Source organism: Heptranchias perlo, unplaced genomic scaffold (genome assembly GCF_035084215.1).
Source record: "Heptranchias perlo isolate sHepPer1 unplaced genomic scaffold, sHepPer1.hap1 HAP1_SCAFFOLD_60, whole genome shotgun sequence".
NCBI classification, from domain to species: Eukaryota; Metazoa; Chordata; class Chondrichthyes; order Hexanchiformes; family Hexanchidae; genus Heptranchias; species Heptranchias perlo.
The window spans coordinates 4,631,081-4,656,091 of record NW_027139623.1 but is presented as its reverse complement, the minus strand read 5'-3'; the positions used below and the strand labels follow the sequence as shown (position 1 = coordinate 4,656,091).

The 25,011-nt window shown below is 45.4% G+C and overlaps 1 protein-coding gene across 3 annotated transcripts in view; it reads left to right on the top strand.

The window, feature by feature from the left end:
* The window catches only part of LOC137316849 (immunoglobulin superfamily member 1-like), a 29,532-nt gene extending 21,571 nt beyond the window's left edge, over positions 1-7,961 (top strand). Inside the window, exons 7-10 of one of the 3 annotated variants that reach the window (XM_067980691.1) lie at positions 1,846-1,873; positions 2,895-2,938; positions 4,996-5,036; positions 6,669-7,961. In XM_067980691.1, coding sequence (XP_067836792.1) covers positions 1,846-1,873; positions 2,895-2,938; positions 4,996-5,036; positions 6,669-6,734 — 179 coding nt within the window. In that variant the 3' untranslated portion in view covers positions 6,735-7,961. Of the gene's footprint in view, positions 1-1,845; positions 1,874-2,894; positions 2,939-4,690; positions 4,923-4,995; positions 5,037-6,668 lie in introns of those variants that run through there. The other 2 variants (XM_067980692.1, XM_067980693.1) reach the window with 2 other exon arrangements.
* The last annotated feature ends 17,050 nt before the right edge of the window (positions 7,962-25,011 follow it).

Genomic DNA, 25,011 nt, shown 5'->3' with positions numbered 1-25,011 from the left:
AAATCGCTGGTGGCGAAGCTGAAAGATACCTGGTCTGAAATCTGTCTCTGGAGCTGGCGCAAAACGGGCGGTATCGCGATTGCCGCCTGTTATTCACCCCACCCGATATTCAGTCCCATTAATGTGAATTGAACTGAACGTCAGATGGAGCGTATAAAGGGCGCACAATGCCTTACCGCCCGTTTTCCGGTACTGCCCAAAGACCAATTTCGACCCCATAGTGTCACATTATGAAGAATGACTAGAACAACTCGGGCTTCTCAGTCTGGAAGGAGACACCTGAGAGGTGATTCTATGGAGTTTCTTAAAATAGTAAATGATATGGAAGGGATAAATCTGAAACATGACATGAAATGAAGTTATAGGTTTGGGCAAAGGGAGACAGGTACAAACTGGTGAAAGATAATCTAAATTGGATATAAGGAAGTTCTTCATCACGCAGTGATCATGCTAGGAATGGAATCCCAGATACAGTTCTGGAGGCGATTACTCTCGCATCATTGACAGGATATTGAGATACGGCAACGGGGGTGGGGGCTGTAGGGTCTTTCTAGGAGGGGGCGGTGAATTAAGATGCAATGAATGCCCTTCCTCATCTGTAAATACCTTGTGATCCAAAGTCGAAAACAACCCTCTTCTGCCTGGGCCTCTTCTGACCACTCTACTTCCTAACCCTTCCCACTCACCCTTGTGTGAACCTCTCCAACCTGATTCTATATATTTTTATATCTCCTCATCCATCACCATTAAATTCATCTCTTCCATAAAACCCACGAACTGCTCAAATGACACTTTCCCTTCTGAGCTTCTCGCCACCCAAATCCCTCACCTCAGTTGCCTGAGTATCAATCCACTGATGCGGACCCTCCCTTTTGCCTCAGTCGTTATATCCTGCAGAACTGCTGTCATCACACAATTCCCAGGAAATCCATCTCTCAAACCTCCCTGCTCTCCAGCTCCCCATATCCAAAGGCCGCTTTTTCTATGAAGTGTTTAAAGGTGAGGTTCTGTTACAAGTATGCTCCGATTTCTCCCACCACTTCCTGTTCAAGGCCTACCCATCAAAATTCCATCCATCCATCCATAATACCAGTCACTTCCTGTGTGACTGCTTCCGTGGCTTGTTATCATTCCTCTTCTTTCTCGACTTCTCCACTCCTTTAAAACATCGGTCATTCCTCAAGTGTCTGTCCTCCATACACCGCCTCCCTGGAACTGCCCCGTTTATTTCCACTCCTACCTGTCACATCATAGTCCTAACATTTCATCCATTGACATCGCCTCCCTTGGCTGCACAATCACCTCTGCCGTGCCCAGGATTATCTCCTTTGACCCACTCATCTTCATCATCCATACCCTACACCTTAAGTACATCGTTGAGCAGTATGGGGTCCACTCTCCTCGGTACCCTTACTCTCTCTCTATCTCTCAGCGTCCTCCATGGCCACCACAGCGGTGACCACTCGCTCCAACTGATTAACAAACATTGAGACATTTGCAGCCAACACGTTGTCCAGATTAACATATGTAAACACCAAAGCCATCTTCTTCAGCTCCTCAAATCCTTGATGTACTTCTGGCCTGTCAATGGAGAGTGAAATTAGGCGGCTTCTGGAATGGGAACCCTGTCCGTACCCGCCCGGTTCCCACTCGGCGGGTTAGGTTAAAATTATACCATACCGGGTTTGTCCATAATAGAGTTGGATATGGTAACGGTAGGGAGATGGTTCTGGAGAATAATTTCAGTGGCCCAAAGACCTTTACTGCTCCTTGACCTTTCTCATGTTCCCATTTTGTAAGCCAGTAATTGGATCCGTATTTCTAATACTTATGTTTTCTTCTCAGGGAATTGTAAAAGCAACAGAGAAATGAGGTGAGACATTAAGAGTTGAATTTTAAATTTCAACCATACGCAACCGAAATAAAACCCACCAGCAAGCATTCGGAACAATTTGTCTGTAATCTGCATTTTAAATTTTAGAATCGAGCTCTCCCACTCGCAGTCACACTTACACTCATACTCAAACACACAATCACACACACATACACACACAAACACAAGCACAAACACACAATCACACACACGTACACACACACACAATCACACATACATACACGAACACAAACACATATCAAACACAATCACACGCACACACATGCGCACACACTCACCCAAGCATGTGCAGGTTTCATTTACTTGAATAATTTTCATTTTATCTCCCTTTCATTTCTTTAAATGTCTTTTCAGCCACGTTGTTATTATGCTATGGCCTTTCTCATCTGGGGATCCCTCATTACCCACCGCTCAATGAGATCAGAAATTCCTCTGTTTGCTCTGTGTAATGACATCGTGAATACATTTGTGACGATGTCGTTAAACAGAGCAAACAGAGTAATTGTGAAGCAGTGTGGGAGAACCTTCACCACACGGACTGCAGCGGTTCAAGAAGGCGGGTCACCATCATCTTTTCAAGGGCAATTAGGGATGGGCAATAAATGCTGGCCTCGCCAGCGACGCCCACATCCAGTGAACGAATTAAAAAAATGTCGTTCCTTAGTTATTTCTCGCCAAGTGGATTCTGCGCTTGTAAAAAGGACTGTCCAACGGGAGGAAATATTCTCAAACGATTTAATGATGTCGCTACATATAGTGAAAGCAGGACACGGTTCCTCAATAATCGCCCTACACGTCAAACAAATTGTTAGTTTTCGGGCAAGAAAAAAAAATTCTCAGGAATATACTTGGTTTTGCAACAGCTGGATAAAACCATTCTCCTGACCATGAACCGAGGGTCATTAATACATATAAGGCGGGATCCATTCACTACCTGTCCAAACATGAGCTGTGCCATGCAAAATAAAATGATTGAATTGACGATTTCTATTCTTTTAAGGACCACGGCGCCTCCTAGCGACCAAACCAACGAAGCCCTGACATGTAAGTTCTTTTTTGCATTCGTGCATCCGGAATTACCTTTGGCGTTTAATGTTTTCTTTTACATTTAACGAACAAGACTAAACAAAAACCTATTAACAGTAATAGTTTGTAGACTTTGTATTGTATTTAGCAAACCTGCTGTGAATCACATAGAGTGTCAATCATTTCTGAACTATTTTGTGAACCTGACCAAGAAGCAATATAAACATTGATTTTATATTTTCACCATTCAATCCACTGTGGAGTGGAAATCCAGTGTAGCCCATAGGTGAAGGGGAATAGCCGGAAAAAGATCAATGGAGCCGGGCGCACAGAAGTAATTCAGTTCCCCTTTTAAAATTCGATGTTACGTGCCTGTTTGTATATAATAGGAAGTTTGCGCATGCATTGTTTAAATTGTTATAGATTTACAGTAAAGTACTCAAATATTAGTCAAGTTCTGAAGCAATGAGAGTTAAGAGGTTTTTGCAAACAGATTGAGCAGGTGGGAGATGCAAAATCGAGGTCCTACAGCGCCACTGCTGGCCGGCGGGTGCAATTACACGATGGCAAATTTCCATCGGCAGATTTTTATTGAAAAAATGAATACAGTACCGGAATTTATAGTGGAAAAAGTGACGCAAAAGTGTGACAAAAGTAACAACCGGAAGTACGTTTTGGTAAATAGGAAGTGGATGTAGGCATAGGACTTTTAACATATTGCTAATTTAACTCGCAGGGCAATGTGCACTCAGACTCAAGGCTCAGTATAGTCTGCAGGTGAAATGTAGCTGGAGGGTTGGGGATTACTGGACGAGGTGGTGTGGATGTAATTCAATCATCATTTTTAAGACATTCTGATCTTTTAAAAAACACTTCACTTTTTATTACAATTTATTATTAGGTGTCAGTCCTGGCTCAGTGGGTAGCAATCTCATCTGAGTCCAAGGTTGTGGGTTCAAATCCCACTCGGTGAGACTTAAGCACAAATCCAAGGCAGTGCAGCACTGATGAAATTCAGCACTGTCAGGGGTGTCGTCTTTCGAATGAAACGTTAAATCAAGGTCATGTTTTCCCTCTGAGGTAGATGTAAAGTATTGTACAGTACTATTCTAAGAAAAGTAGGGGAGTTCTCCCCGGCGTCCTGGCGAATAGTTTTCCCTCAACCAACATCACTAAAGCAGCTGATTTGTCCATTATCGTATTGCTGTTTGTGGAATTTTGCTATGCTCAAATTGGCCGCTGTGTTTCCTATGTTACAACAGTGACTACACTTTAAAATAGTACTTCATTGGCTGTAAAGTTCTTTCGGACGTCCTGAGGCAGTGAAAGGGACTATATAAATGGAAATCCTTCCTTCTTAATAGTTAGATGTAAAAACCTTTCCCATTTTGTGAAGCAACGAAGTAGGGTTGGTTGGAGCATAGATCTTCCTCTGCAGTACAGGCTGATGTGCTATAGCACCGCCAGTGGTGAGACGGTGTAAGTACCGTGTGACAAGTTTACATAGACAGTTTCCAGTATAAAGGTGGCGGCAGGGTTTTGTAATGGTAAAAGATTGACACGAAGTTCTGAGAAAAACAATGACAACAAAAAAGTAGGATTTTGTTGCCACATTGCGAGATGAAAGTATGATCATAATTCATTCAATATATGCAACTATTTCAGAACAAATTCCTTCCTTATCCAAATACACAAAGCTATAAAACTATGTTTATGTATTAATGGTCGAAAGTGGAAATTGATACAATTTGGCAATCATTGCGACTATAGGACAACTCAAGACACAGCGTAAATTAGCTTCCTATTCCAAGAGAAACCTTGGAAATCGCATCCATTTCCTGGATGAAGAGAGGAAATGGGATTGGAACCCAGCAGAGGAAGTCCATTCGCTTACCAGTGGACAGCCGGAGGCCCATTGGTACTCTCCACTCTTGGCAGCGGAGATGGTCCATTCATACGATGATTTCGTAAAAAATCATTTGGAGGAGCGACTAACCATAGAAAACACATTTATTAAAAAAAATTCTAAGTATTTGCACATCAATGCATTCTTTTATTTGTTCTATTTTATTTAGACGCTGTCCTTAACCTACAAACACTGCCGAGGAAAGACGGTGTAAGTTACAAATGGCCTGAGGATTTATTTATTTTGTTTGATGTTGTTATTTATCTCTGTCATTCATGCTCCTGCAAAATGAGTCCAAGTATTTGACTGCATTCTCTCAAGATGTCTTTGTTCTTTATTGAACATCACAATCGTCGTCTCCAACATTAATATTCATAAGACCAAATACATTTGCATCGTATTTCCATATGTCCTAAAAGGACGACAGAAATGTTTGCAAGAGGGAGAAATAAACGGATCTGTGTTTGTTTAAAAGGGTTTTCATCAGAATACGAACCTTTGAGGGGTGAGATGAAGCGTTGCTCCCCCTATAGGAAGTGTTTCGTTGCCAATATGGCATCGGTATACGTGTAAACTTACTTCTGCACACCTGAATCCAGACTGTATACAGCAGTGAAGGGTTCGCTGTTGGTTTATGTGTGGAATATGCAGAAGATTGTTACGTAAACGAGACAATTTTCTATTCCCCCCACTGAACCAGCATGCAGTTTCCGTGTTTTACACCCACCATCTTTGAATCATGCCTGGAATGATAAGTTATCCCTTCTCTTTTCCGACGCTGTCAAAAAAGCCGCTGGAACTTTCGAATTGGAGCGGGCGTAGAACAGGCGATTCGGGATCGGCCGCCCATTGTTAGCTGCTCCCTTTCCATCGAAGCCGATCCCGCCAAATTCGAAAGGTCCTCCTTTTGTTTCCAGATTTCCTGTTTTGCTGATGGTGCTCACAAGAGCGCCTTATTTTTACACAAACAGCATTACGTTGAACTGATAAATTCATTTGAAAATAGAAAAGTAGCGAAGCAGGTTAATAAGGCCATAAAAAGGCAAACCAAGCAATGGGGTTCATTACAAGACAGATAGAATTAAAAAGCAGAGAAATTTTGTTAAATCTGTATAGAATCTTGATTAGACCAAACTTAAAGAACTGTGCACAATTCTGGTCTACATATTATAAAAAGAGTATCGAGGTATTGGAGAAGGTGCAAGAAAGATTCACAAGGCTGATTCCCAGAACTGAGTGGGTCTACTCATCAGGAAAGGCTGAACGGGCTGGGGTTAGTTTCTCGAGTAAAGTGAAGGCTAAGGGATGATCTGATCGAGGTCTTTAAGATGATGATAAGGTAGCTATAGAGATAATGTCTCCAATTGTGAGGAGTCCAAATCTAGAGGTCATAAATAGAAGATATTCACCAATGAATCCAACAGGAAATTCAGGAGAACGTCTTTACACAGAGTGGTGAGAATGTGGAACTCGCTACCACAAGGAGTTGTTCAGGCGAATAGCACAGATGCATTTAAAGGGAAGCTAGATGTGCACACGAGGGAGAAAGTAATAGAAGGATATCCTGATAGAGTTAGATGAAGTAGAGAGTGAGGAGGCTCGTGTGGAGCTTAGATTAGCAGGGCCGAATGACCTGTTTCTGTGCTGTCGACTCTATGTAACCGTTAGTAGGTCCTTTCGAGAGGCACAATATTTCCCCTTAACGACCGTCCAGTCCAACAACGCCCCAGTGTCATTTTGCCGCCTTCTGCGGACGTTCATCTGCTGATATAATTTCGTTGAACTGTTACCATATTTTAAGTTATCAATTGCATATCTGACCAATTGCACCGTTCATTTCAGGGTCAGCGAAACATCATCCAATCCTTCGGTGAGGAATCCAGCACCTACGCTGTGGTGAAACGGTAGAAAATGAGCAGGTCTCCCGGGCACAATGTGCACCCCCCTCAACAAGAGGACCAGTGCGGGCTCACATGATGGTCATTAGCATTTGACCCATTTCAATATCATCCAGAGAGACTTGGTATTTGCATATAGCAATATAGAGAAATGTAATCTACAGGAGATGTCCTACCTCTTGCCTGGTACATAGTTTACTTTAAGTCTCATATAAACGGCACTTTTGGAATATAGCAAACAGAATTACGCCATTCAGCCCCTCGAGCCTGCTTCCCTATTCTTTTAGCTCATGGTTGTCTGTACCGCAACTCCATTTACCCGCCTTTGTTCTATATCCCTTGATACACTTATCTAACAAAAGCTTACTGGGGGAAAGAGTTCCTGACGTCCACTAACCTTTGTGTGAAAAAGGGCGTCCAGATTTTGCTCCTGAATGGCCTGGCTCTCATTTTAAGTTTATGTCCCCTTGTCTTGAATCCCCCCACCTGAGGAAATACTTTCTCCCTATCTACACTATCAAACCTTTAAACATTTTTAAACACAGATAATTGCGACTGAATCGCTGTTTCCGCGCAGCCCGGGCGCAAATCACAAACTTGGCCCCAAGTCCATGAATTTTACTGGTCGATTAATCACGCTATAGGGGGATGCCCAATTGCGCGAAGGTTTTCGGCTCCCGCCATCCGCTAGGAGGGTAAAAACAACATTTTTAGTAAAATAAATCTTCTTTGTAACCCAGAAGTTTAAAGAAGAGATCTCGCCATGAGAAACTTAAATTAGGTTAAAAACATGCATGAGCATCTTTGCTCCCTCCTTTACTGCTATTTTATTTCCGAAAGAAAGTGAAATCTGCGCAGAATAAATTGGTGTAAAAGTGAGCAGATTGATGCTTTTACCGACTGGGCTTTAACTATCACCTGAGTGGAGCAACGAGAGGAAAATCTGGCGCGACTGTTCTTCTTTCCATTGCAATTAAATGTGCTCTATTCCCTTCAAGCTGTGAGAATCCCCGCCCCCGCGCCAGATTTTCCTCTCTGTGCTCCGCCCGGGCGAAGCTTAACGCCCAGAGAATAAAGATGAAAATTAATTGCGGTATCACAGTGGGATCTTGATTATCTTTGTAGCAGGGGGTACATTGTTGCTGTTACCGGCATTTAAGACGTTTTTAAAAGCTTTATAAAGTCATGTGTGTTTGTTTGTACAGTAATAGTAAGCTTTCAGTTTCTAAATAAATGCAATGGTTTCACTGAAGTCTATTGACACAGCACTTGTGTTTGTGTAGTTAGTGCAGGCCTTTTTGAATTGGATGGTTCAATAAACTCAAAAGCTCCGCATCCCAAGAGAAAGGAAAGAACTTAAATTATATTTAACTGTTGGCTCTCTTATATCGTCTACTCCTTGTCCTTCGTTTACAAACAGGACATGACTCTCCTAATCTCTGCCAAGCGTTTGTGACCCCAGTTCCCCGATGTGCGCACTCACGTGAGCACAATGGCTGTCACTCCGACCCAAGCCCATTATTACCAACTCTTTTTGTTCTTGAACCCTTCTCTCCATCTTCTCCCCTTCCTGTCATCCAGTCATGCCACTTTTCATTTCTCCCATCTCGTGTACTTCCTCCCACCCCACAGTCCCTACGCCAACCCATCACTGCCCCTCTCCCTTCCTACTGCCGCCATCCCAGGCTTCAATTCCCTCTTGGATAAGCTCACAGTTGCCGTCTTTGCCTCACTGGGCAGTCTCCAAATGGTCCACCGAAGCGCTCATCACTACCTCCTCAGGAGCAGCGACCTCAACTGCCTCATCCTCATCTCTTGCTAATCTTCCCTCCCAGTGCATCCACTGGGGTTATAATCTTGCTAAACACCTTACCCGCTCGATCACCTCAGACACGCCCCCACTGCTCATTTAGACTCTGCCAGTGGATCAGCAATCATCACCCTCTCCAACTTTCCCCTCCGAAATGACCGTTCACTCACCAACCAGGACCTCCGCATCAAAGACCTGATTGTGGGCGATTACATTGGCATCATGGCTTTGACTGAAACTTGGCTCCAAGCTCGCGACATCTTGCCCCTTACTGAAGCCTCCCCACCTAACGATGCTTTCCACCACCTGCCCGGTACAATCCGCCGGGGTGTCGGTGTATCCCTCATTAACAAATCCCACCTTGGTCTCCCCCCTACTCCTCTAGTCGAATCATAGAATCATAGAAAGGTTACAGCACGGAAGGAGGCCATTCAGCCTATCGACTCCGCGCCGGCAACATTCAGAGCAATCCAGCTAGTCCCACTCCCTGTACTTTCCCAAGTACATTGCCCTCTTTCAAGCATCTCACCCTATTCCACCTTTTCCACCTATCCTTTAAAATCCTTGTTCCCTTACGCTCCTAAGACCAATCCCGATTTTCTCCCCGAGTTTTCCTCGCTTCTTTCCTCTCTCAGGATCAGCTTTGCGCGACTCCTCGTCCTCGGTGATTCCAATTATCACCTCAAATCACTTTGCCCCTCTCTCCTCTGATTTCACTGATTTTGCTGCCCTTATACACGCCATAAACCTCTCCCTCCATATTAACTCTCCTACCCATATTGTCGAACGTTCTATCTACATCTTTACTCCCATGGTCCAAATCACAGATTAGTTAATCACCGAACTTTCCCTTTTATCCCGCACCACCTACACCCTCATACCCCCTACCAACCCCATTGTTTTCCATATCCGCCGATAAGGGGAGAAACTCTCTGCAATTCACTTGCAACTGCTTGGTCAAGCTCCTGTCTTCCTTCCTTTCCATTCACTAAAATGCTTCTGTTGCTGTCAATCTCCCAACCATCCTCCCACCGACAACTTTGATTCCCTTCACCCCAGTGAAACCTATACTCTCACCAACCCTGTTATGGCCCCATCTTCACTCCCTCAAGACCAAAGTGCACAGCCCTTGATCGTATCTGGTGCACAATTGGCTGGACCAAATCAAGCACTGTTAGGCACTGTTAGGCAGAACTCTCCTCTGCAAAAACTAAGATGACTCTGGAGAGCCAATTTATATTCAGTGGATCCTTCTGTCCACTACCAATCGTCTCCTTTAACCCTTATGCCCTACACCCTCCCCCAACCTTCAACTCACCTCCAAAAACGAGTGAGGAACTCATGGAATTCTTTGTGACTAAGATTGAGACCATCCGTTCAGATGCGTCTGCCGTATTCCCCGTTCCCCTTTCCCACTAAACCAAACCTGCTCCCAGACTCCTCCTGCCCGAGCCCTGATGCCACGCCCTTCTCTACTGTCTTCTCCTACCCTCTCTCCGGGCTTATCTTGTATATGGTTCCCACCACCTGCTCCCATTAAACTTGTGACCACCCAAATTCCCCAGCTCCCCCCATTCTAGCTGACATTGTAAATGGTTCCCTCTCCTCGGGTACTGTTCTATTCCCTTTCAAAACAGCAGCATTACCCCCTCCTCACAAAAATCCAGTCTCGACCATTTCCAACACCTCATTTCCAATTCCGCTACCCTCTCAAAAGTCCGAGTATATGCTGTCACCAAACATACCCCTGCCCATCTCTCCAGCAATTCCATATTTGAATCCGTCCTATTAGATTTCTGCACATGCCACAGTCCTGAAGTTGGGATGTGCTTCAACCATCGTTCCTGTTTCAGGTCGCCGTTCTTCGAACTCTCCCGTTATCAGTCACGTGGCTGTCGGTTGGACGGGACGAGAAATGCTCAGGCACATTGTAGCAGTAGCCGCCAAGAAATATTGCGAATCCTTGAGATTCAGAGGAAGTTCACGTGTTGCATAGATAATTGAGTCTCATTTCACTAAAACACCTTGAGGAGCTGCGGGTGGGAGCCGTTGAATTATAACCAGTGAAGACCGTTAGCTTTTTCTCGAGGTAAAGAAAGTCTTGCCTGTCCTGGTGTGTAACAATCCCCCATTATCACTACTCTATAGTTCCTGCATCTTTCTGTAATTTACCTGCAAATGTTCTCCTATATCTCCTTCCCACTATTTGGTGGCCTAAAGTATACACCCAATAGCGTAAATAGCTCCTACTATTCCTTAATTCCAACCAAATAGATTTTGTCTTTCACCCTTTCCATCATACCTTTCCAGTCCTCTAATAGTTTCTTTGATCAATACTGCCCCCCACCCCCACTTCATTCTTTCCTCCTCTAGCTTTCCTGAATACCTTCTTGCCAGGAATATTATCCTCCCCTTCTTTGAAGCACGTCTCTGTTATTGCCACTAGATCATAGTCCCATGTGGCGACTTGAGCCTGCATCTCACCAACTTTATTTACAACGCTCCCTGTGTTTTTTTTATTTATTCGCTCATGGGATGTGGGCGACGCTGGCGAGGCAGGCATTTATTGCCCATCCCTAATTGCCCTTGAGAAGGTGGTGGTGAACCGCCATCTTGAAACACTGCAGTCCGTCTGGTGGAGGTTCCCCCACAGTGCTGTTAGGAAGGGAGTTCCAGGATTTCGACCCAGCGACGATGAAGGAACGGCGATATATTTCCAAGTCGGGGTGGTGTGTGACTTGGAGGGAAACGTGCAGGTGGTGTTATTCCCATGTACCTGCTGCTCTTGTCTTTCTAGTTGCTAGAGGTCGTGGGTTTGGGTGGTGCTGTCGAAGAAGCCTTGACGAGTTGCTGCAGTGCATCCTGTGGATGGTACACACTGCAGCCACAGTGCGCCGGTGGTGAAGGGAGTGAATGTTGAGGATGGTGGATGGGGTGCCAATCAAGCGGGCTGCTTTGTCCTGGATGGTGTCGAGCTTCGTGAGTGTTGTTGGAGCTGCACTCATCCAGGCAAGTGGAGAGTATTCCATCACACTCATGACTTGTGCCTTGTAGATGGTGGAAAGGCTATGGGGAGTCAGGAGGTTAGTCACCCGCTGCAGAATACCCAGTCTCTGACCTGCTCTTGTAGCCACAGTATTTATGTGGCTGGTCCATTTAAGTTTCTGGTCAATGGTGACCCCCAGGATGTTGATGGTGGGGGATTCGGCGATGGTAATGCCGTTGAATATCAAGGGGAGGTGGTTAGACTCTCTCTTGTTGGAGATGGTCATTGCCTGGCACTTGTCTGGCGTGAATGTTACTTGCCACTTATGAGTCCAAGCATGGATGTTGTCCACGTCTTGCTGCATACGGTCTCGGACTGTTTCATTATTTGAGGGGTTGCCAATGGAACTGAACACTGTGCAATCATCAGCGAACATCCCCATTTCTGACCTAATGATGGAAGGAAGATCATTGATGAAGCAGCTGAAGATGGTTGGGCCTAGCACACATCCCTGATGAACTCCTGCAGGAATGCCCTGGGGCTGAGACGACTCGCCTCCAACAACCACTACCATCTTCCTTTGTGCTAGGTATGACTGCAGCCACTGGAGAGTTTTCCCCCTGATTCCCATTTACTTCAATTTTACTCGGGCTCCTTGGTGCCACACTCAGTCAAATGCTGCCTTGATGTCAAGGGCAGTCACTCTCACCTCACCTCAGGAATTCAGCTCTTTTGTCCATGTTTGGGCCAAGGCTGTAATGAGGTCTGGAGCCGAGTGGTCCTGGCAGAACCAAAACTGAGCATCGGTGAGCAGGTTATTGGTGAGTAAGTGCCGCTTGATAGCACTGTCGACGACACCTTCCATCACTTTGCTGATGATTGAGAGTGGACTGATGGGGCAGTAATTGACCGGATTTGATTTGGCCTGCTTTTTGTGGACAGGACATACCTGGGCAATTTTCCACATTGTGGGGTAGATGCCAGTGTTGTAGCTGTACTGGAACAGCTTGGCTGGAGACGCAGCTAGTTCTGGAACACAAGTCTTCAGCGCTACAGCCGGGATGTTGTCGGGGCCCATAGCCTTTGCTGTATCCAGTGCACTCAGCCGTTTCTTAATATCACGTGGAGTGAATCGAGTTGGCTGAAGACTGGCTTCTGTGATGGTGGGGATATCGGGATGAGGCTGAGATGGATTATCCACTCGGCACTTCTGGCTGAAGATGGTTGCAAACGCTTCAGCCTTGTCTTTTGCACTCACGTGCTGGACTCCGCCATCATTAAGAATGGGGATGTTAACAGAGCCTCCTCCTCCCGTTAGTTGTTTAATTGTCCACCACCATTCACGACTGGATGTGGCAGGACTGCAGAGCTTTGATCTGATCCGTTGGTTGTGGAATCGCTTAGCTCTGTCTATAGCATGTTGCTTCCGCTGTTTAGCATGCATGTAGTCCTGAGTTGTAGCTTCACCAGGTTGGCACCTCATTTTTAGGTACGCCTGGTGCTGCTCCTGGCATGCTCTTCTACACTCCTCATTGAACCAGGGTTGATCCCCTGGCTTGTTGGTAATGGTAGAGTGAGGAATATGAAAGGCCATGAGGTTACAGATTGTGCTGGAATACAATTCTGCTGCTGCTGATGGCCCACAGCGCCTCATGGATGCCCAGTTTTGAGCTGCTAGATCTGTTCTGAATCTATCCCATTTAGCACGGTGGTAGTGCCACACAACACGTTGGATGGTGTCCTCAGTGCGAAGACGGGATTTCATCTCCACGAGGACTGTGCGGTGGTCACTCCTACCAATACTGTCATGGACAGATGCATTTGCGACAGGTAGATTGGTGAGGACGAGGTCAAGTAAGTTTTTCCCTCGTGTTGGTTCGCTCACCACCTGCCGCAGGCCCAGCCTGGCAGCTATGTCCTTCAGGACTCGGCCAGCTCGGTCAGTAGTGGCGCTACCCAGCCACTCTTGGTGATGGACATTGAAGTCGCCCACCCAGAGTACATTTTGTGCCCTTGCTACCCTCAGTGCTTCATCCAAGTGGTGCTCAACATGGAGGAGGACTGATTCATCAGCTGAGGGAGGACGGTAGATGGTAATCAGCAGGAGGTTTCCTTGCCCATGTTTGACCTGATGCCATGAGATTTCATGGATTCCAGAGTCAATGTTGAGGAATCCCAGGGCCACTCCCTGCTTGGATTCCAGTTGAAGGAGCTGTCCACGACCGACTGTTACCGAATGGCACATTCCAAGGTCCAGGAGTATGTTCTGAGGGACGCACTGAAGTGAGGTGCTGCCTCCGTAAAGGTTCTTTGAGGAAAGGCGACCATGTAAGGACATGTCACTTTGTATGGTACAGAATGTATTAGAAGATATGTACTGTGTTTTGAATTGTAATAATGAGGTCCTGGTTTGCACGATCTGTATTGTAATGTCTTGAACGGTAATTGTGACATTTTCATTGAAATGTGTGTATCATTAAATTTTATGAAATAAAGCATATTTTGAAATTTTAATAAAATCTTGTGGCACAAATAGACCAATCACTAAAAGTAGCGACGCAGGTTTACAAAAAGGCGAGTCAAGCACTGAGGTTCAATTCTAGAGGGATAGAATTGATAAACAAAGAAGTTATGTTCAACTTGTGTGGAGCCTTGGTTCGGCCGCACATGGATAATTGTGCACAGTCTCGTCTCCATATTATAGAAAGGATATACAGGGATTGGAGAGGGTGCAAAAAAGATTCACAGGGATGATACCAGAACTGAGGGGATACCCTTATTCGGAAAGGCTGAACAGGCTGGGACACTTTTCTTTTGAAAAGAGAAGGCTGAGGGGTGACTTGATAGAGGTATTTAAGATAATGATAGAATTTTGTCGGGTAGATGTAGAGAAAATGCTTCCACTTGGGAGGGAGTATAAAATTAGAGGGAGTAAATATAAGACTGTCACTAATAAATCCAATATGGAATTCAGGTGAAACTTCTTTACCGAATGAGTGGTAAGAATGTGCAATGCGCTACCACAAGGGTAGTTGAGGGAAATAACGTAGATGTATTTAAGGGGAAGCTAGATAAGCACAAGAGGCATGATGGAATATCGCATCCTGATAGGGTTAGATGGAGTAGGGAGGGAGGAGGCTCGTATGGGGCATACATGCTGGCATAAACAAGTTGGGCCGAATGGCCAGTTTCTGTGCTGTGGTTTTGAAGTAACTCGATGGAACTCAATGTACTATTTCGAGGGTGGTGGAAGAGCAGAGGGACCTGGGGGCGCACATTCACAAATCTTTGAAGGTGGCAGGGCAAGTTGATAAGGTGGTTAAGCAAGCGGATGGGATACATGGGTTTGTAAAGAGGGGCATTGAATACACAAATATGGAAGTCATGTTAAACCTTTACAAAAGGCTGGTTAGGCCTCAGCTGGAGTATTGTGTACAGCACTGGGCACCACACTTTAAGAAGGATGTAAAGGCCTTGGAGAGGGTACAGAGGAGATTTACCAGTGTGATACCAGGGATGAGGGACTTCAGTTATGTGGAGAGACTGGAGAAGCTGGGCTTGTTCTCCTGAGAGCAGAAAAGGTTAAGGGGAGATCAAAAAGAGGTAATCAAAATAATGAGGCGTTTTTATAGAGCAAATAGGGGTAATTAAATATTTGGATTGATAACCAGAGGTTACAATAATTGGCAAAACAACTAGAGTGGAAATAAGGAGAACATTTTTCACACGGAGTGTTGTTAAGCACTGCCTGAAAAGATGGTGTCTCTTTTAGAGGCTGTCTTCGTGTCAACATTCATATTTTCACTGGGAAACTGCAGGAACAGAGTGAAACGGGTCAGCTTGTGTCCCTGGATTCAATGTATAATGTGGAGAAATCTATAAAATTTATAATTGAATCGGCAGCAGTGAACATGATCAATACAATTATATGAAAACTGTAAATGAAGCGCTCATTGTTGGACCAGTCCTTTCTGAGCACAGCTTTTAACTTTATTCCTGAGAGAAGTCTCATTAAGACAAGGTTCTGAACTTTGAGAAGTTTGTGATATATCCACGTCATCATTTACATCGGAGTCAAAGCTGCTGATGTGGCCTGTTTGTTCAAATGACTGTAACTAATAGCAATGATCAGGGGTATAACCGTGTCAGTGGAGATTTACCCCCTGTATAAATCAGGGATCGCTGTAATGAATCCACACAGAGTGCCTGCCGGAGCTGCGGTTTCCAGGCCAACAGAAATCATTGCTTCTCACAGAAATGGGATATTCAGTAATGTATCTGATAGAATGTATTTATTATCCAGTTCTCGCAGCCGTTGGAGTTCCAGGTAAGCCATTATCTCAGCTGTTCATGGTGTAAATCGGTATTAACTCTGCTGCTGTAGATGGCATTCTATTTTCTCCCGTCGTGTATTACACAGTGGACTGTTCTGTCCTAAGTCTCTGCTCGTTTGGTCTTGGAGCAGCTGCATTACTTGCATTACGATCTTGTATATCCAACCGTGGCATTGTTACTGGATTATTCTCTGTACTTAACTTATTAGAATCAGGTGTCTGGGCTCGGAGCTGGTCTCAGACCATCAGGAGTTGTTAACAGTTTCATGTTGTGGAATTAACCTGTCCTGGAATATTTTTTCATCAATGTGTTTTCTGTGATTGATAATGAGACAGCTCACGGTCTCGGTGTTACAAGGAGGCAGCGCAATGTCCTCCCTCCACAATAACATGGTTCAGTTTAACTGGGATTTCAACGTATTTATTGGTTATCACTGTTATGAAATATTATTTCATTCTGTTTGTATCTGACGCCGCATCAGATGTCTGGTTACTGAACTGTGTTTGCTGCTGATTCTTTCAATCTCATTCTCTGCTTCACTGTGGATGAATTTACTGTAAAATGCAATGTTTTGAGGTCATGTTGCACTTCATCTGTTGAAATAATGAGCATTTCTATTTATCTGCAGATTATAAGCAGCAGCGGTGATGTTGGTGTTTTGTTAATTGAACAATGCCGCCATCTAACGCTGTACTTTATAATTACAGGAGAATGAATTTCAATTATTGTGAGAGGTGTGTCTGGAAGAGGGATTCGATTGTCTTTATTCCACGCATTGTAGATGAAGTGAACAGTGTAGGTGAACAGGTGGAACCTTGGATGATCTGTAGAAACATTAAACTGTTCACAGAGGCTTCAACATTTAACAAACTGACACTGAGAATAGAATCGTTGGAACACGGGGCTGGTGAGGAGAAAACAGTCGCAGGGTGTAAGGATTTACTCGGAAATGAAAGGGGCATTGAGAAAGAGTAGAGACAGTGCGGAGAGATAGAGAGGAGCGATAGAGATCGCGACTGAGAAGGAAAACGAGAGGGACGGTGAGAAGGAAAGAGAGGAAGAGATAGACAGAGAGAGAGAAATGCACACACGGAGAACGAGAGAGGGGAGAGAGACAGAGCAGCAGCGGTGTGAATAATTAATCGGAATGAACTGCTGAAACTTCTAGTACAATTATGAAGAGGAAATGTGACTTGAAGGTTTTATTAGGATGTTGTCAGATTGTGAGAGTTTTATTGTACTCGCGTCTCGTGTGTTTATCACTATCAGATCCTCAGTCTGTTTATTTGAATGTTCCTTTCACTTGTTTACTGATTGAAAACATAAACATAATTGAAATGTATTTAAAGAATAGGATCATTGATTTCTTTATCGCATTGAATTATGGGGATATTGCAATCCAGAAGCTATGTGTCAGTTTTATTTAATAAAGAATGAGGCGAATTCAATGATTGTATTTTCATGTAATTTTAGTTGAATATGCAAAGTAAATTTATTGAACACGTTATGTAACCAACGAGCGGTTCATTGTCACCAATAACCACAGAAATTAATGGTTGAATTCATTAATTGGATTGTGTGAGCTGGACCTATAGATTAGATTTCCTCCAACACCCTCCTGCAGTCTCTCCCTGTGAATCCCAGCCTCTCCTCCCACGGCATTGACTCCTCCGTCTCCTCATCCGTTCCTTCACTTCATTCGCTTTCCCAAACTATCTGCTACTGATTCCCCTCCAGCTCATACATGCCCTCTTCCTTGGTCTCCCTCCAAAACGCACTCGTTCGCTCGGCCTCCAGTTGCCTCTTCTAATCCAATCCGAAGCCTCAAACTCACCCCCACGGATCACGGTCTTTCCCGTTTTGTGCCAGCCCCAGTCGGCTCTCTCCACCCAGAGCAACAAACCTCCCCCTGTCCCCTCACCTTCTCGTCCCTCGCTCACTTTCCCGTCCATCTGGAGCCCAAATCCGGATTTAATCTGTTGGATTCCCGGTGTTTATTTCCCTCCTCCCTTCCCCACCGGCACGGCCCCCTTCCAGTGGATCTGGTGCTCACTTTATTCACTCTCAGTATCAATTTCCTAATTCATTATTGATCATTGTGTTTAAAAACATTTCTCTGTCCGAAAACGCTGCCCAGGTCAGTGAACCAGTTTCCACCGTTTGATTCAGCATCAAAGCTGGAAATTTCACCCCAGATCCTGTCAAACTGCCGCTTTGTCTCCAGGTCTGATCATTAATTTCTCTCCTTCCGTTTCTCTCTCTTACAGTTAACTTGGTGGCGATTGTGATCCTGTCCCGAGGAAAGTGCGGACTCTCCAAATGTATCACTCGCTACCTGGTGGGAATGGCGGCGGCCGATCTCCTGGTCGTTATCACTGATGTCATAATGTGGCGCATTGTTGAGATTTATTTCCCAGTTTCATTCTTGACCATTACCCCCGTGTGTCGTTTCATTCTCAACCTGAGTTTTGCAGTCACAGTGGCCTCTGTCTGGTTTACAGTGATTTTCACCTTTGATCGATTTGTGGCCATTTGTTGTCAGAAGCTGAAAACAAAATATTGCACCGAGAAAACGGCGGCTGTTGTTATCGGGGTGGTGAGTGCGCTGAGCTGTTTACTAAACATTCCCTGGTACTTTGTAATTGACCCGGAATATATAATGGACAATGTACCCCGGGGTTGTGTCGTGAAACCGACCTTTTTCACTTCACCCGCATGGGCAGCGTTTGACTTGTTTAATCTTGTGTTAATGCCATGTCTTCCATTCATTCTGATTTTGCTGTTCAATGTTCTCACCGCCAGGCACATTTTAACGGCCAGTGAAGTCCGCAGGGGACTCCGGGGCCGCAGCAATGGAGAGAATCACAAGGATCCAGAGATGGAGAACAGAAGGAAATCCATCGTTTTACTCTTCAGTATATCAGGCAGTTTTATATTGTTATGGAGCGCAGAAGTTTTTTATTTTATCTCTCTGCGTATAACAGACGCCCAGTTCTATACGGTCAGTGACATTGAGTCAGCCGGATTCATGCTTCAACTTCTCAGTTCCTGCACCAACACGTGTATTTATGCTGTGACCCAGACTAAATTCAGAGAGGAGCTGAAGAACGGTGTGAAATACCCACTGAATCTAATTGTTACATTAGTTAAATCATAGAAACGTCTCAAGACTTTCCATCCGAAATTACATAAAAAGTCAATTAGAGTTTCACGTTTGGCGGTGGCCTAAGACGGGCGGTAGCGGATCGGGCGCCCGTTATTCACCGCGCCTGATTTTACTATCTATTGACATCAATGAGTTCACTAAAGTAACTGATATCAACCGAATACTTTAAATAAATTTGGAAATAGCAGACAGGAATTATATTTTACCGGACAAATGCGGTGTTGTGAAATGATACAAGATGTGAATCTAACATGAAATGGTTCGCTGTTACTAGTCTGGAAATAATATGATTTCAATATTAAATGTTTAATCCTGAAATGTATAAAAACAAATCCTCCTTTTCGGTTGATGATTATTTCCCATCACACACACTGCCCGGTGGGATGGACTGAGGTTGAGCTGTCAGGGTCAGACAGCGTCCTGTTCATTGGGACATTTGTTTTGACCATAACAGAATAATAATGGACCAACACCCGGACCGTTACTAACCGGTAAAATATTAATGTAATTTCAAACTCCAGTGGGGAGTTGCGGAGATCGTTTCCTCTCTGAGCTGCTGTGCAGCAATTTTTCCTGAACATGGAGTTTAATGGGACGTGAGGGTGTGCCTGGTTACACCGATCTATAAGGAGATCTTTCTGAGATGATCAGGAGGCGGGAGATTTGTCATGGCCGCAGCAGGCCAAGGGAAAGCTCTCCCGCTCCTCCTTGCCCCACAAAATATAAGTTAAAAAGAAACTATTCAGTGTTCCGGACCACTCAATGCCCATCGATAGGGCGGCTCCTCCTCCCATTTGTAACTAACATTATGTGGTGTCCCGTGTACGTCATAATACACTGATTTACATGTTACACGTGGTCTGACCCGGAAACAGGTGGGTGTTGTTCCAGCCGCTCTCCTCAGGACCCGACCCCCGGTGACGGAGGCAGGAACTCCAACGTTAAAGGGGCGGTAAGTGACCTGACACCATTTACGAGCCTCGACCAACCCATTTCCGCCAGGCTGGGATGCTTAAAATCGGCCACACCTTCCCTGACCTCCGCCTTAGTTTCAATCTTCGAAGCCCACAGGCTGGTCCATTTTCTCAAACTGCACCGGTTCACAACACGTGGAGGGAAATTTTCACCATCGCAGAACTGGTGGAGCGGATCAACCGCCCCTAATAGAACCAGCCCGATTTTAATTTCTGCTCTTTCAGTTTACCGCCCAGGCAGTGAAGTTGAAATTACCCCCGATGTCGCTGATCCCAATGTTCGACAGGTGCGTCAAAGAAATCAGACAGTGTTTGCCAAACATTAACATGAATGTGGGTTCATGAATCAGTATATTCGGGTAAAAGGTGATAACCCCCCTCCATAGAGACAAGACCCCTATACCATTGAGGTGAAGAGGGGTTCACCCCAACATCCCGGATAGACAGGACGCTGTTCTCTCCGGGCATTTCCCAGGGACGAACAGCAAGACAGATATCAACTGCTACTGGAAGACCATCAACTCGGCGAAGGAGGCCCTTTGTTCCGCCCGAAACCAACTGGTCTTCAAGCTGAAGGAGCTGTTCACGACCGAGTATTGCCACCTGGCACACTCCAAGGAGTACATGCTGTGGGACGCACTGAAGCGAGGTGCAAAGGATCTCTGGGGAAAGGCCACCGTGTAAGGCTATTTTACCTTGTATTGTGCAGCATGTATTAGAAAATATGTTCTGTGTTTTCAATTGTAATAATGGAATCGTAGCGTGTACGATATCTCTTCTATTGCTTTGAATTGCAACTGTGATATTTACATTGAGCTGTGTGCTTTCATGAATTTTATGAAATAAAGTATATCTTGAAATATTAAGAACATGTTCCTGTCTCACCGTGCCTGTTATTATTGGACAGTGAACAGTGGAAATATTGACGGGCAGTAAAGATGTGGGAGCTGTACAAAGAACATCTATTGCAGGCAACATGTGAGAAATAGGAGTATTTTCTTAATGGTGAGAAACTAGGGACTGCAGAGGAGCAAAGTGGTTTGGGTGTCCAGGGACACCAATCACTAAGAGTTCGCGCACATCCACAAAAAAAAAATCCCAATTTCTCGTCTGTCATATCCCAAGGTATCGCTATCAGATACTGAGCCAACTCTCTGGAGTTTGCTGATACAATCAGGCCCCACTGCCTCCCTTGCTGGTCCATTCCATACATCCAGCACCATCTGCCTTAAAATGCATTCAAGCACTGTGCTCATCCTGTGTCTCAGGGAGAGAAGACTAATAAATCAGGAGGACCCAGATCATCAGCCTAATGTGAGTTTGGACATTTCAGTTTTAATTCAGCTTATTGCATTTGCAATTTTTTCTCTTTTTTGTACATTTCTATTTTTATTTCATGGTTGCAGATTTTGCATTTTTGAACAAATTCTCCAAAACCTGTGCGCAGTGAGTGCTGACTCCGGGCCCTTTGATTGACAGCTCTCTCCTTCACCCCCCCGCCCGCCCCCCCACCCCCGCACCCGGCCATCACTCCACCCCCGCCAAACGCCTCCTGGGCTGACTCCTCCCATCACGTGACACGCGGCAGCGTCTCTCATCTTTGCGCGTTGATGTCACGACGCGTACGTGCCGCATGCGCAGCGCGGTCCCTCTGCCGCGTTCCCTGCGGGCGGTGCTGTGGGCGGGGGCGAAGCCCACAGAGGGAGGGCCGGCACCGGGAGTGGCCTGAGAGGGGAGAGCGGGGTGGTGGGAGGGGGGGGGGTGACGGGGGAAGTTACTCGGGGCCTCCTGCGGGCCCCGTGAATCTCCACTCTGTCAGCGGCCGGTGTCGAGCTGGGCTCGGGGGGGAGTCACTCTCCCGCCTCCCCGTCAAACGGGCCGTGGGTCGGAGCCCAAAAGTGAGCGAGAATCAAACAGCACAGAGAGAGGCCGCTCGGCCCATCGCGCCTGTGCCGGCTCTGTGAAAGAGGCCGCTCGGCCCATCGCGCCTGTGCCGGCTCTGTGAAAGAGCGATCCCATTAGTCCCACTCCCCCCTGCTCTTTCCCCACAGTCCCGCAAATTTCCCCCCTTCAAGGATTGACCCGATTCCCTTTTGAAAGTTATTATTGAATCTGCTCCCACCGCCCTTTCAGGCAGTGAATTCCAGATCAGAACAACTCGCTGCCAAAAAACATTCTCCTCATCTCCCTCTGGCTCTTTTCCCAATTCCCTTCAATCTGTGTCCTCTGGTTACCGACCCTCCCGCCAGTGGCAACAGTTTCTCCCCATCGACTCCATCAAAACCCCTCCTCATTTTGAACCTCTCTATTAAATCTCCCCTTAACCGTCTCTGCTCCAAGGAGAACAATCCCAGCTTCTCCAGTCTCTCCCGGTAACTGAAGTCCCTCATCCCCGGTACCATTCCGGTAAATCTCCACCTGAACCTTCTCTGCTCCAAAGAGAGTAATCGCAGCTTCTCTATTCTCTCCACATAATTATTATGATTTATTAAGTGGGTTGTGCTGGGTATCTGGAAGCTGTAATTCGGTGAGTAGAAAGCAGTGGGAGGATAAGTCTGCAGATTGATTTTAGGAGATGGTGAAGATGGTGATCGTGGATTCAGACAAGGGAGGGAGGTGGTCTTTGAGACCGTCCGTGCTCTGTTGTAAGATCTCACTGTGTGTCTTGTTCCAGCCGTTCCCATTTGAACCTGTGACCTGACTGGCGGAGTCTGCGAACTCGACTGCTGCTGTGAACCTGACTGTTCCTCCGCGGACATCAATGTCTTCTCCACCTGTCTGCCGGGCAGTGAACCGTAAGTTTCTGTTCGTGTGTTACGACATTGGCTCCCGGTCCGGCAAAGCCTCGATTTTAAAATCCTCATACTCGTGTTCAAGTCCCACCATTGTCCTCTCCCCCTCCCTATCTCTGTAATCTCTTCCAACCGATTTGATCTCCACGGACAACCCCATGCTATTCCACCCTATCATGGATCCTAACCCACCCATTTATCTCCTCCACAGCCCATGTATACTGGAAGAACAGTCAGTGCTGTGACACTCAGTCCTGTTATGTGCACAGGCGGTGCTGGGACACTCAGTCCTTTAAGACACATACTCAGTGCTGGAACAGTCAGTCCTCTCACACACACACAGTGCTGGGACACTCAGTTCTCTGATACACACAGTCAATGCTGGGATACAGATTCCTGTTATATCGTCAAAGCTGGGACACTCAGTCCTGTTATACACACAGTCAGTGCTGGGACACTCAGTCCTGTTCTTCACAGTCAGTGCTGGGACACTCAGTCCTGTTATGCACACAGCCAGTGCTGGGACACTCAGTCCTGTTATGCACACAGTCAGTGCTGGGACACTCAGTCCTGTTACAAACACAGTCAGTGCTGGGACATTTAGAACTTTTCCATATACAGTCAGTGCTGGGACACTCAGTCTTGTTGGACACAATCGGGTGAATAAATAACTGCAAACAATGAATGAAATCTCCAGGACCTGATGGTTTCCACCCCAGGATATTAAAGGAAACGGGGGGGAAATTGCAGATACATGAGTCATAATTTTCCAAATCTCTCTAGACTGAAGAATTGTGCCTTTGGAGATGAAAATTGAAAACCTCACTCCGTTATTTCAGAAAGGCGGGATGAAGAAACCAGGAAAATACAGATCTGTCAGTTTAAGGTCAGTTGTGGGGAAGTTACTGGAATCTATCATCAGAGAAAAAACGATTGAGCACTTGAACAAGTCTTAGCTGATTCAAGAGAGTCAACATGGATTTGTGAAGGGCAGGTCATGTCTGACTAATCTAGTTGGATTTTTGAGGTAACTAACAAGGTGGACAGGGGAGCGTCTATGGATGTTGTCTGTATGGACTTCCAGAAGGCATTTGATAACGTTCAGCACAAGAGATTAATAGAATCAATAAAAATGCACAGAATTGAAAGTGACCTTGTGACTTGGGTTGCAATTGGTTGGGAGGTCGGAGAAGAGAGTAGGGATAAAGGGAACGTTCGTTGATTGGTGGGATGTGAGAAGTGGTGTCCCCAGGGATCTGGACTGGAGCCTCAGCTTTTCCCCATATTCATCAATAACTTGGATGAAGGAATAGAGAGTTGTAGATCCAAGTTTCCAGGTGACACTAAGTTAGGAGGCACAGTAAGTGGTGTAGATGGGAGCAGGAAGTTACAAAGAGACAGTTTAAGTGAATGGACAAACTGTGGCAGGTGGAGTTCAATGTGGGGAAGAGTGAGATCATTCACTTTGGAAGCAAGAAGGAAACATTGGAGTATTTTCATAAACTGAGAGATTGGGAACGGTGGAGGAGCAAAGGGATTTGTGTGTCCATGTACACAAATCACTAAAAGCTAGTGCACAGATAAAAAAATCACAGACTAATGGAATGATGGCCTTTATCTCGAGGGCTGGAATACAAAGGGGAGGAAGTGATGCTTCAGTTCGACAGAGCCTTGGTCAGAGCCCATCTGGAGTATTGATCCTCACCAATGATATATTGGTCTTGGAGGGGGGACAGTGCAGATTCACCAGAATGGGACTGGGGCTTGAATGGTTCAATTATGAGGACCGGTTGCATAAACTTGGTTTGCATTCCCTTGAGTTTAGAAGGTTGAGGGGTGATCTGATCCAGATATTTAAAATTATAAAGGGATTCAAAAGGGTAGAAATAGAAACTATTTTCTCTGGTGGGGCAATCCAGAACAAGAGGACATAAAGTTAAATTTAGAGCTTGGGCATCTAGCATTGAAATCAGGAATCTCTTTTTCACACAAGGGTAGTGGAAATCTGCTCAGGCTAATTGAAGTGGACCCTGTGATATAATAGAATTTTCTGTCCTGTCAGACTTGGACATCTTGTAGATCCATCTTTTAAAAAGGTGGAGGAACTCAGGTCTAAGATGGATTCCACTCACTTCATCATAAGTCCTCAATCACCTTGTCTTATCATCGAGATATCAAGGACAAGAAATACTGTGTTTAAAAGAAAGCTGATTTATTTGACACT